The 14085-nt window shown below is 43.1% G+C and overlaps 1 protein-coding gene across 3 annotated transcripts in view; it reads left to right on the top strand.

Annotated features, from left to right (window-relative positions):
- The window catches only part of PTPRG (protein tyrosine phosphatase receptor type G), a 407379-nt gene that overhangs the window by 302492 nt on the left and 90802 nt on the right, over nucleotides 1-14085 (top strand). For 2 of the 3 annotated variants that reach the window (XM_083156071.1, XM_083156070.1), the window contains exons 11-12: nucleotides 2913-2962; nucleotides 7747-8461. In XM_083156071.1, the coding sequence (XP_083012197.1) occupies nucleotides 2913-2962; nucleotides 7747-8461 (765 nt within the window). Of the gene's footprint in view, nucleotides 1-2912; nucleotides 2963-7643; nucleotides 7702-7746; nucleotides 8462-14085 lie in introns of all 3 variants that reach the window. The other variant, XM_083156072.1, reaches the window with a different exon arrangement.

Here is a 14085-nt window from a genome sequence, read left to right as displayed (position 1 = left end):
GTGTACTAGATGAAAGCAGCGCGTCAGCGCTCCTATCTACAGGATAGCATGCCAATATGTGGGAGCAGTGTATGGAAGATCAGTGGCTGTGACCGTTCCAACACCTGCAGATATCGATAGCTGTAAGTATTGTTGCCCGTACACCACAGCGGGGCAGCACTGATCTTCCAAGACACTCAAGATCTCGCACATACTCAGGGAGCCGGCCAGGGGTAAAACACATTGAATAAACACTATCCTGCTCCTCCTTGGTAAAGAGGCAAAGCAGGAAACGTTATACCTACGCGTAATGTACGGGTTTAATACATCCACCGCAGGTGCTGTATATGACCAACTGTCACATTTTTTAAATACGCAGGTGACTTGGTAAATATGACCAGTAAGAATCAGGAACAACCCTAGAAACCACCTGGCTGTTGATCATATAATTCAGATCTTCACAGATTAAAATGACGATCTGTACATTACTGTTATACAGTATCTGGGATTATTCAAAATGGTGTCCGGTTGGCTTACAGACTATGGGGGAGATTCTCTAAGAATCTCCGCCCCCCCTTCGCCGCCCATCGCATTTATAATTATCGCATATGTTCTAACATATGCGATATTATAGCAAAGGACAGCTCTTGCGGTGAGAGTCGCCGGGTCCCAGCAGGTCCTGCTGCACCGGGCTCTCCTCCTCCCTGCATCCGGAAGAGGATCAGTGCAGGTCACAGGTCCAGGCAGCACTGCGTTGTGCTGCCTGGACACAGGTGAGGGGGCGATGCGGGGCTCCGTGCGGGGCGGCGGGGGGTCGTTGCGGGGAGGCGGAGGGATGCGGTAGAAGCCCGTTGGCTTCTATGGGGCATCGCCAGATTTTTGCTTAGAGCATCCCAAAATGTGGTAAAAACCCCGATAACGGGGTTTTTACCGCATTTCTTATTTAGAGAATCTCCCCCTTAGTCTAGGTAAACAGTCAATGGGTCTACACTAATGCTGTTTTCACATCGCAAAATGAAGGTTCGCACTGGGACTTTGAAACGGATCCGTCCCGGCACCAACCTTTATTTTGCTATGTTCACATCCCCACAGCGAACCGGCAATATCGGGGGAGAAGGCAGCGCTGGCGCTGCTCCAAGAGCTGCCGCCTCCATAGTGTGAACGAGAAACGGGTCGGTCGACCCATTTAACCCATTCACGGCAATGAACCGGTAAGGACTCTGCTTTTTTTACCGGTTCCTTTTGACATGTTGCTATCTATTTTCGGGACACGGTAACCCCTTTCACATCACACTAATTACCGGTCAAAACTGGTTGTACCCAGTAATTAGGTGAGAGGGGTATAAATGTTCGACATGCGCTAGGTAGACTTTGACAGTATGTTGACACGTCAAACGGTTGACGTGTACTTAGACAAGGTCTATGAGCTAATCTGCACCCATTCAATACGAATCTGTTTGTGTTCCCTGTATTTTCTCAATCAGGTTAATTTCCTGCTTTCAGGTGACGGCAGCGCCATTTACAGTCTACAATACAGGCTGTCGGAAATTAAATTAGCGCGCTGCAATTTGTAATTAAGATATGCAAGAATAAATGAACTTTTGCGTTCGCCAATCTGTGAGCCGTTTGTGGCAAACGTGGGCTTGGCAGACGCCTGGAATTGTTACTCAGAAATACCAAATTAAGCAAATATTTACTGGATATTTTGTAGAGTGGAAAAAGTTAATGTTTTCATGGATGGTAAACCTGAAAATTAATCTGGATAGACAGTGCCTGCTGACAGCCCCAACAGAGGAGTAATGGAGCGAGAGCTGCTGAACTTGCAAGTCTTCACATAAGATCCTAAATCAATCTGTTAAACTTAATTAGTGCATCTGTTGTTGGCTCTAGAGAGGTCCAAAGCTGGTAGAACGTTACTTACCCCAAGCTTCGGAACTTTCTTTACCGATGACCCAACCGGAATACAGGACACGAGCCGTTCGCTTCCGAAGCAGTCTGACAGGAGGCTTGTATTGCTCGCACATACTGTAGAGAGATCACTCATTGGGGGACTCGGTCAAATAAAATTCTCTGTAGTTATTAATTAAAAAAAAAATGTCTGCACTAATTGAAGGTTATAGATGGAGGGAGAGTGAATTAGGTATTATGGTTAGAGAATCACGCCGTTCTCAACATGTTATATTGGGGGATTGTTCATTAACCCCTTAAGTGCCAATAGCTCTGTGAGATGTGCAAAGTATCTGCTAAAAATACCAGCGGCGCTCACATTTGTTATATAAATTCAAATTAAAAAAATGTGTAAAAAAAATTATACTTCCTATATATAAGGTAAAAATGATATGTCAATATGGTGAATAAAAGTGTTTGCTCGGCAATTTTCACACCTATATTGACAAATTCCCTTGGCACTCAAAGGGTTAAGCAGTATGTCCTTTTTTCCAACCACATTCTTAAACCTTTCTTGGATAATGAGTTAATGGCCACATAGTATAATTCCCTTGTAACCTTTATTTATTTATTTATATATATATATATATATATATATATATATATATATATATATATGTGTTGCTGCTGTTCCTATAACACGCTACTTGTCATTGCAAGAGGAGACTTACTCCTTTGCTGTAATATAATGTCCTCTGTTGTCTGTCCTATTACGTCCTGCTGTGTCCTTTACTACAGTCGTTACGTGGAAATCGGCTGCGAATGAGAACTGTCCCCAATCGTCAGACTTGCCTCCTATCTCTTCACCTACTGTATGTTCCCGGATCCTTTGCTTATTTATTAACACAGGTGTTGGATCCTTTTATATAAAGGCACTGACTTTTTTGGTACTCTAATCCAGCACGCCTCTCTCAGAAGCAGTTCGGTAGGGGTCATTCATTTCGGATGTGAAATGGTAACTTGCCGTCTGCCTTTTTCTTTTTCAGCAAACACCACTCGGATATTTGAAGGGACCAGGATTGTGAAAACAGGCGTGGTAAGTACATAATGCTCAGGGCCGCTGTATGCGAAGGTGCAAGTTATTTCTGTTTGACTTAGGTGCGTCCTCTTACGCCCCCGTCGGCGCGCTCTCTCGTGAGACTCTGCTTGCACCAGGCGCCTTTTACGCATCATTTTTGTCCAAAATGTGCTACAGATGGAGCGGGTGTAATCTTTGCAGGGGATGGCGGAAGATTTGCCATCCGCCAGCCACCGTAAGGGGATGCGCGTGCGTCGCCTTACAACGGGGGTCCTCGCCGAGGGCCGCCCCGGGTCCCCGCCGGCTTGCGCCCCCCCCAACCCTGTCCGTCTCCCTGAAGCGGAGACGGACAGGGTTCCCGTCCCCCCGCTAACGGGAAACTGAGACGCGCGTGCTCCATCTGTAGGTCACAACCAAGGGATATGGTCATTGGGTTGACATGCAAAAAGGTCGACATGGGTGTAGATTGCCATGTCATTAGGTGGACATGGGGTTTTTCACTTTTTCTTGAGCCGGCATGTGCCGACAGGCGGTATTTCCTGCCCTACCATCCACTAGGCCATGGTGGGAGAATAAAATAGTGTGCCAAGCATAGCGAGGCACCGTGTCCGAAACATGGCGAGCGCATCGGTGCTACGTTTCAGTGTCCATGTCGACTGTGTTGACATTCGGTCAAAAAAAACAGTGAAAACCCCATGTCGACCTTTTTACTGTCCACCTTGCCCATATCCACCTAATGCTTGTGTCGACCTAATGAAATGTTGACCTAGACCCAGGTCAACCTAATGGTGTTGACCCAATGCATCTAACTTCTGTGGACCTATTGATCCATACCCACAACCGATGCAACTAGGACGCACCAGGAGTTTGTGCTGATTAAATTGACACTTGTTTATTGTCTGTAACAGAATTTGTATTGGAAAAATAGTTGCAGCTGCCACATTATAGAACTTGGTCGCATACAGATATATACCATGGGTATCAAAATTATCAGCGCGGTCTCCGAGTGTATCCTGGTTGAAACGTGTTGTTAGTAGGACACGTTTGGCAAAGAAGACACCCGACGCGGAGTTGTACGAGACCTGGCAGTTCACTTGTACCATGCGTCTGAAGCGGAGGGGAATATTGATGCTAAATGTATGAGGATACATCTGTTATTTTACACAGACACACACACACACACACCCGCAATGTTCAGTATTCCTACATATTTGGGAGAGTTCCTCTAGGAACAGATTCTCAAACTCGGTCCTCAGGACCCCACACAGTACATGTTTTGCAGGTTTCCTCGCAGAACCACAAGTGAAATTATTAGCTCCACCTGTGGATCTTTTAACCTTTTGCAGTCCAAATTTTTTTTTGCAATTCAAACAGTCTGTTTTAATTCAATTGTCATTTTTTTTTTAATTATTCAAAATGGTCTACATTGACTGTTGAACAATGTTAATGTTCTTTTTATAAAGTTGCTCACCATTGGATCTGCTACTAGTGCTAGGGCTGTTGAGCCTGACTAGACATTGAACTTGAAAGGGTTAAAATGTGTCAATGTGTAATGAATGCACCTGTGCACCTGCCAGGTGACCTGGAAACCGTTTACTGTGTGGGGTCCTGAGGACAGAGTTTGAGAACTGCTGCTCTAGGATTTCTACTAGTTTAGGCTACATTCCTTGGCCGCACCCACTTCTCCAATGAATTGTGCCGTGGACACAAAGTGGCTCCACCTCAGACCCAGAGGTAGGGGTTTGATGTATCAAATCTTCATGCTACCTTGGACTTTCTACCAGGATCTACTGGAGGAGATACTCCATAAAGATACAAGTATGAAAGTTAATTGGGACGGAAAGGTGTATTTATCAAAAGGTTCCTCATTTCATTGAGGCCATTAAAAAAAATATATATACATTTTAACTAAAGTTTAAGTTTAAACTAATTCGCTAGGACGTCTTTCCAATGCCGGCCCAGAATAGTACAGACTTATGTAAGGCTTCGTGTGACCGGTCTCTGCAGTCGTACGCACGAGTGAGCCGGCTGATGCCTGTGCAGTGGAGCAGAGAGTTCAGATACAAAGAAAAACTGCCTTATGCCCATAATAAATCTTATTCAGCAAGCAGATGAAATTCATAAAGAACAAGTTAATAATTTAAGGGGTATCCTATTACAATGGTAAACTACCAATGGATGGATCCCCTGGGGCTCACTAGTTAGCTCTGATCGCCGGCAAGTATCTGGAATTCTGCAGAATCACAGATAACCAGTCCTATCAGCCGTATTTCTCTGCGATAACACATGGGTCCGGAAACCTGTCCAGAATCCCAAAGTTTTATCGCCCGAAAACGGGTAATTTACTACACGGCAAAAACTTTGGTTATAATTGGATAGCCGTATAATGCATATAGGCTAAAATCACGATCTTATCCTATTTTGCAGTGCTGTACGTTACCGCTAATAATAGGATACCCGCTTAGGCTTCCCCATGACAAATATGCACCGCTAATAATACTTATCCCCAATTAATGTATTGGCTTCTGCGTCCTATCTATGCCGCCATGGCCAAGAATAAGCTAGGTCATTGTATTGATATTTCTCTGTATTTAACCCAAATGTCATTTCTTGAACATGCATTTCTAGTTAATTTTTTTGTGTCCCACAAATCGTTAGTTTTATCCACTCACAGATCAGTTGATTGGTCATAGGAAACCCAACTCCGCAAACGATGCAATTTCCTATAAGAAAGCTGAAAAATGTGTCTTATTTGCAGCATTTGAGAGAGAGAGATTTTTATTTCTCTATAGATTATTTTACAGTATAAAACAGGTCTCGCTAATTTTCACCGCTGGGTCACCGTTCTACTGCAACACTGCTCCTGCAGGTGGTCAGGGGATAGCATAGGTCTGACACTACGAGCTTACCGCTGTATATTAATGGTGATCATTGCAAGCTGCAGCTGTAGGAGTAATGTCACATGCTGGCCTGCTACTGCGAGATCCCAACAGAATACTTAATTAATGGCTTGCTCCTTCTAATGTGCCTGTTTGTGCCAGCGTTGCCCTGGCACACTGACTTGTAGAAAGCCGTGAAGCCATGGCTTTAGAATGTGTCACAGCGGCTCACGGTTTGGGCTCTTCGTGTTTGTGTATGTTTTACGGTGCTGGGGATCCACCTAATGCTCTTCCCTGGGTCTGTCCATGTGCTCAGGCCTTGCCGCATCTGTCCGATAAATACTGGATCTGGTGGTCAATGCAAAAACTCACACATTATAGGGATCAGCCTCCTGCTACAAATACCTAGTTATGGCTGGTGTTTGTCTTTGTGCTGTGGGTATCTACACGTAAGTGTGTGTGCTGTACACACATATACATACATGCATACTGTACATGTAATATGAATGGGTAATGGTCAACACGTCGACACTGTTTATGAAAAAGATCAACCTGCATCAGGTTCACATGGTCAAACAGTCGACACAAGTAAAAATGTTGATATGAAAAAAAGTTGACATGGGAAAAGGTCAACATGCATTTTTCATGATATTTTGGTGTCTATCAACATGGGCACAGTATTCTCTAAATATGCTTAATGGGGCCAGATTCTCTAAGCTTCAAAAGTGATAAAATAGAGAGTGATAAACAGCCAGCCAATCAGCTCCTGCCTGACCTTTTTCAAACACAGTCTGTGACATGGCAGGTAGGAGCTGATTGGCTGGCTGTTTATCACTCTGTATTTTATCACTTTTGAAGCTTAGAGAATCAGGCCCAGAAATGGTAAAGTACTAACAAGTCGGTTTAAAAAAAATCCTGAAAAACTTTGTCTACCTTTTTTCCATGCCGACCGTTTTATTTTTTTATTCCCACGTAGACTATTGCTTGTGTCAACCTTTTTCATGTGTTGACCTAATGCATGGTCGGCCAATAGTGTTGGACCTAATGACTGTCGACCAAATGTAGACACTGTCGACCTAATCCCCAAACCATACGAACATACGAGTAGTTTCAAATTATTTGACGGAAATGTGCTCCTCTGCTGTAGGTAGAATATGGCATAAAATACCGCCTAGCAATTAAAAAGCCAGTCAAACTAACCGCAACCAAAACATCCTGTGAGGTATTTCTTACCCATTGCGCAAACCTTGGTGTACATGTAGAATCTATATACAGCCGTAATCTGCAGCAGCCATAATAACAGCAGGTAGCACTCTACAGTACATCCAAGTTGTGGTTTGGACCTTAAACCCTGTGTCCGGAGGAAGGGAATTGAATGTTGTTCGGAAATCCTTATTCCCCGCTCTGTGCCAGGTTTGTGTCAGCGGCTGCACAGTACAGAGGGAAATAGGCTGAGCTTTAGGTAACACAATGCTGACATCCGGTGGACGCCGGTGTAATTAAAAACTCAATTTTGAAAATAGTTTTTGCTGTTTAGGAAAACTACAGAGCATTTTACATCAAGTTCAGCGCAGTATCGCAGACTTTTATTGCTGTATTCTCGGGGGGCATTATCTAAAAGGTTGGGTTTATAGGGTCTCCAACCAAATATTACCAAACATAATGGGTATTAGACCTAGAAGAACAAGTTACATTTCTGCGGGGGGCTGCATAAAGGGATGAAACGCATGTTCTGTAGGTTTGCTGGATTCCATTAAACCCACACACATCCCTTATGGTTTTATGATTGGAAACGGTGTCTTCTTTTATTTTTCACACAGACTGAGAAAGTTCGGAAAAAGAAATTAACCAAGAAACTTAATAAAAGTATGATTGCAGGTATTGTACTGACCTCCCCTCTCTCTCTTATCTTTTCTCTACAAGCCTACTGCTTCCCCTGCTTCCTCCGCTGACATGGCCCCCATCAGTTCCGGATCCTCCACCTGGACCTCCTCGGGCATTCCTTTCTCTTTTGTTTCCATGGCGACCGGAATGAGCCCCTCTTCGAGTGGGGGCCAAGCCACGGTGGCTTCTGTGGTGACAAGTACTTTGCTTGCTGGCCTTGGGTTTAGCGGTGGCGGTTTACCTTCTTTTCCTAGCACTGTGTGGTCCACTCGCCTCCCCACTTCCTCTTCTGCCAGTAAACAAGCTGCCAAAACTGTCGTCTCCACTACTGAACCTTTGCCGTCCGCAGGCTCTGACAACGACGCCTCCCCCACAAAAACAAGCGAAGGGGCGGAGGAAGGAGAGAAAGACGAGAAGGGGGAGGAGAGTGAGCGAGAGCAGGAGGAGGGGGAGGACGAGAAGGACAGCGAGAAGAAGGAGAAAGGTTTAGCCACACACTCCACAGAGGTGCAGACTCAAACGGAGTCCACCTCGGTCACCGCCAGCACCGGTGACCTACAGACAGCTGGCACAAGAGAAACTTTAAATGACTCTGATCATAATCAAACCACTTATCTAATAGATAACAGAGACTGGGATCCACCTGCTGGAACTTTAATCCCTTTACAAACCTTAGTGCCGTCCACGGAAGACTATGATATTCCGGAAAAAGATGGGAATGACTCGGACAACACATACATCACTGTCTACCCAGGTTGGTGACCAGATCTATGATCTACCGGGCTAAACCAGTATCTTCTGTGTCCTTAAACCACTGACTTTTCTTACTAAAACAATGTCTCCTTTTGGTCCACTTTTCTGTACATAGAACTAACCTTTGCTCAGAATTCCTGTACATAGAACGAACCTCGCTGCTCCGTCAGATGGCGTTTGCCTGCTCCTTTCCTTTTACTCTTAGTACATTTTCTGAATTCCTCTGTTTTTGTAACTAATATACGTTCCATTCCAGCTGTTCGTTATCTTTCAGAACGATGTACTGTTTTTTTGTTTAAAGTGAAGACGGTCCTAAAACCATTATGGCCTAAAGTATGTGATGGTGGGTTATGGCACGGCAAGGGCTTGTACACATGAGGCGGCACAGATAGTGCCCTGGGTACGCTCATTGTCTGGAGTGACGTAAGGGGGTGTAAGCTGCAAAACTGGGCACAAGCGGACATCTGCTGTCACTACATAGATCTCCGCAGCAGCTTTTTTTTTTTTTTCCTCGTTTATCATTTTATTAGACGTGTCACATGGGCAAGACTGACACAAGTGTTGTATCCACAGTCCGTACGGTTGGGTTTGGATTTTATTAGGATTAAATGATAACGTTTATATAGTTGTGATATCGGAAACAATTTTAATACTTAAGGAAACAAGTGTTAATAGTCTTTGAGCTGTAAGAACATTTAGTGTACGAATTTGTATATGGATTGTATATATAAACCACAGAGGACGGTATTTGTACTTTTATCAGCACCGCGAGTTGGACCCATGTTGCAGGTCAGAGGTCAGGCAGCTCTCACAGGGATTTTTTTTTTAAAAGAACTTCTGTTTTATGCTTTTACAATTAACCTTTTTATATTTATTTAGTCTCATTTATACTTTTCAGCCTGTGGAACGTGCACAATTCACACAGACTCACATTTATATTACAGTATAGTGTTAATGTCTGTGAATTAGTGACTTGTTCTGTGAATCGGTAGTGCAGAAGTATACAACCTTTCTATAACGTCCATATATTGCTGGGACACACATGAGTTACTAGGGTTGAGCACAAGAAAAATGTGTCTTTCCTACAGAGGGAAATCCGGTCAGAAAGTAAAGCGCACAGAGGCAGCCATTTTGTGGGCCAAAGCAGTCATTACAGTAGGATATATTATTACATGTATACATTAGCAACCAATGGCATGGAGCCACTGTTAACTCAGGCGTATAGTGCTGTAGGAATTCATAATATTATTCAGACATAAGTTGCATTCCTCATTATTAAGGGCCAGATGCACTAAGCTTCAAAAGTGATAAAATGGAGTGTGATAAACAGCCAGCCAATCAGCTCCTACCTGACATGTCAGTCTGTGTTTGAAAAATGTCAGGCAGTATCTGATTGGTTGGTGGTATATCACTCTCCATTTTATCACGTTTGGAGCTTAATGCCTCTGGCCCTGCGTGTCTATAGTTCCCAGGGAATTAATAGGCCACATAATGAAAAATATTTCTTCTGCTTTCACAATGGCTGCCTCAGGTGTGTGATATGATAGGTACAGTATATACAGATGCGGATCAAGGTCATCATGGGGGGAAAAAGTTGACAAAAGCCGAAGGTTGACATGTTTTTTTTTTTTCCCATTTTTTTTTTTTTTGCCAATTTGTACATTTGATTATGGGGACCCCCAATAAATGTACTTTTCAGTATATGGTAGCCCATGTGGATGGTAAAGTATGAGATGGGTCAATGAATGAAAAAAAAAAAAGTGAAAAACTCATGTCAACCATGATCATGTCCCTTTTGCTTGTCGACCAACAGTGGTTGACCTTCTTTCATGTTGACCGAAAGTCCAGATTCTATACATACTTACCTATTCTGGGAAGTCTAGAAGATTTAGGGATAATCTCCTGAACTTTCCGAGTGCTGCACATTTCCCCAGTCAAGAGAGCGGTTGGGTGCTTCATGGTGTAATTATGCCCCGGCCTATTGCCGCATAGTTGCCCAAATTGCGACTTTTTGTAAAGCATATTGAGCCTGACTTAGACGCAATACAGAAACTAACTCAGTGGAGGGATTATTGGCCTATAGATATTCACTGTAACCAGACCATCATCAACCTGGTTCTCTTCCACCTGCATACTGTAGTATGTTGTGTTTTTTTCCGTAGATCAATTGTGGCCTACATAAAGTACTAATGCATCAGTAATTAGCTGCATGTATGTATATACATGCACGGGCTAAAAACACTCTCCTAACATTCAGATTTATAATTGGTTTGTTGCAATGTGAAATATCATTTTGTAAAGGATTGAGTGCCAATGAAGTAGTTTAATTGAAATAAACCTTTCTGTGGGAAAAAAATTCTGAGAATGCCCTGTAGAGGGCGTGTGATCTGAATACTAAATGTAGACTAAAAAAAGGAGCTTGTCAATAGATTTCAGTAGTATCTGATGTCCAAGATTTGACCATATACGTATGGAATTAAGTTTTCACCAAGTTTCTCTATTGTGAATAATTTTCTTATTCTATCGGAAACAAGTAAACTGGTTTCTTTTCCTTTTTTCCCTTTATATATGTATAATCCACAAAATTTTTTAAAAGAATTTTACAATTAAATTGTGAACGTTAATTGAATTGAATGGGATGTAAAATCATTTGGCGGGTTTCCGCTGCAAATTAATATGGACCCTTAGTTAAGTGGTGTGGTACATTTACATTGTCATATTTCTAATTAAACACGGGGGAAGTCAATTACTGGGTACCCAGCAGAACAATTCAGTTGTTTGGGGTGCTCATTAATTGTTGCACTAATCACACCCAAAATCATTGGGGTTAGTCATGTATAGGGGGTATCAAATTACTGCTATCCTATTGCCCCCCCCCCCCCCCCCCCAAAAAAAAAAAAAACCCATAGGGTAGTATTCAATCTTGGCCTATATTTTTGACAAAATAGGGCATTGGTATCCAATTCCGGGCAAAAACGCCTATGCACATTAGACATTGTAGAAAAGAGCCGCTGGATTGTGGATTCCACAGCCGTTTTTGACTATAGTTGTCCATTTTCGACAATACACAGTTTCCGAGTGTCTGAATCTATTCTGAAAGTTGGTAAAAAGGATCCAACATTGAATAGTTCGACTGTCCATTCCACCTAATCTTGTCAGAAATAGTGGATACTTTCTGGCCTATATTTCCACCAGGTGGAAGTATTGGCAGTTTCCTACAAGATTAGGTCGAATTAACATTCAACCTCTTCAGTGTGGGCTCAGTAGATCTGAAAAAATGGCCGCCGATAGTCAAAAACGGCTGCAGATTCGTCAATCCAGTGGAAATTTTCGACCAGGCAGATTTGACTTTATTTAACAAAATAAAATCTGAATGAATACTGGTGGCAGATGTTTCCACCTTTCTGAAATATCGGCCTACATTAAATACCCTGCTTAGTGTCCCATAAAAGGATTTAATAAAAAAAAAATTGAATGTCTAAAGATCTATCATTCTCTTCTAACATTTAATCATTTTAATATCTTCGTTCTTGGAGGTTTACCATCTAATATATGGGATGGTTATACTTATTTATTTATTAAGTTTCTTATATAGCGCATACATATTCCTCAGCACTTTACAGAGAATATTCAAACATTCCCATCAGTTCTTGCCCCAGTGGAGCTTACAATCTATATTCCCTACCACATATACAAGCACACACAGACATTCTAGGGTTAATTTTTGTTGAAAGACAATTAACCTACCAGTATATTTTTGGGTACTTGTTTCCTAGCACTGCGCCACCGATTTTAATTGTATGCAATCGGGTCCATCGAATGCAAACAAATCGCATGCGATACGATCGACCCGACCGACTCGATTTTTTTACATTGGAAATGTTAAATGGTCCCAGAGACCCGATTTTACATTGGCCCCAATGTTAAATGACCCCATTTTTCTTTGTATGCCCCCCCATTGTTAACGCCACGATCAATGTGAATCCGAATCGTGGCGAGCGCTGCGAGCCCTCGAGGGGCGGCGGTACGCGTCCTCCGACCTTTTCAAACCCCCACTATCCATGTCGGCGTGGAGTTGATTTTATATAGTGTGGCGAGCCCCGCGAGGGGACGCGCATTACTTCACAGGTATTACGCGTCCCCTCGCGGGGCTCGCCGCGCTTCGGGCTCGGTGGCTCACTGCACTCGCCACACTATATAAAATCAACTCCACGGATAGTGGATAGTGGGGGTATGAAAAGGTCGGAGGACGCGTACCGCCGTCCCTCGCGGGCTCGCTGCACTCGCCACGCTTCGGGTTGGTGTTCATCGTGGGGTGGCGTTAACAATGGGGGGGCATTTCACATACAAATTACCCATCAGAGTGGGTATACAATCAAAAATCGGGTATAGGGGGCCATTTAACATTGGTTCCTATGTAAAACCGGGTCCATCACATTGGTCGCATAGTGATGGACCCGATTTTACATAGGAATTTAACATTACATACAATGCTTACAATGTAAAATCGGGTCGGTCGCATCGCATTCCATTATAATGGCATGCGATGGACCCGATTTTACATTTGCCGGGAAACCTCAAAAAAAGCCCGAAATCGGGTTGGTCGGGTCCCATCACCATAAGTTAAGGTATGCGATGGGAACCCATGGGCGCCGTGCTAGGAAACAAGTACCTATTTTTGAATTGTGGGAGGAAACCGGAGTGCTTGTGGGAAACCCACTTAAGTCCGGGGAGAATATACAACCTCCGAACAGTTAGAACCATGGTGGGGATTGAACCCATGACCTCAGTGCTGTGAGGCAGTAATGCTAACCATTACACCATCCATACTGCCCCAAATATAGAAAGTTATGGGTACTACCACATTCACCGGTTCTTTTGGACACTAGTTATCTACTGGGGTTTCATTAAAGCTGATAAACCTAAATATATGTCTAACAACCAATAGTCTATCTAGAACGGAACGGCGAACATCCAGCCGCCTTTATCCATTGCGGCAGGAATCGCACTATTTTGTGATCTATACTGGAGATGTTCTGAAACGGTTGTCAGCGGTAGCTATGAATTATATGGGCCCCATGTAACCTGTCTACCCATATTTACACCTGATTTCCTTTTTGACAGCCATTTTAAATGACGCCAGCAACTGCACCTGATTTTGCACCCTTTGCCGGCTGATTTCAGCCCAAATTCACGCAAGCAAGGCTGTGCAGCAAGGCACTTTAATGTTTGTGCGTAGTAAATATGTCCATTAATCATTTGGCTGTGTGCAGTAATTCGGATGACTTTATAATTAACTTTATCTAACTTGCATGAACACAGACCTGTACTTGCTTACATACTAGAATTGTCTTAGTGCACACTTTGTTTAAAAAAAAAAAACACTAATTAATCTATATATGTAAAATGACAGTTGCAGATTGGCACCCTATGTAAGGTCCTTAATTAGACCTAGATAGCCTTAATCATGGATCCCAAACTTGAGTCAGATATGCACATCGGAAGTCCATAAAAGCAGCATTTATTAAAAGTCTCTATTTCATACGGAGTTAACAAATTTGTATTCTACTTTTAGTCCTGTACACAGGAAAATTCTGCATTGTTAATGCATGAGAACAGAATGCG

Source organism: Crinia signifera, chromosome 8 (genome assembly GCF_055691185.1).
Source record: "Crinia signifera chromosome 8, ASM5569118v1, whole genome shotgun sequence".
NCBI classification, from domain to species: Eukaryota; Metazoa; Chordata; class Amphibia; order Anura; family Myobatrachidae; genus Crinia; species Crinia signifera.
The sequence above is the reverse complement of the archived record's forward strand: the minus strand, read 5'-3'. Positions and strand labels throughout refer to the sequence as shown.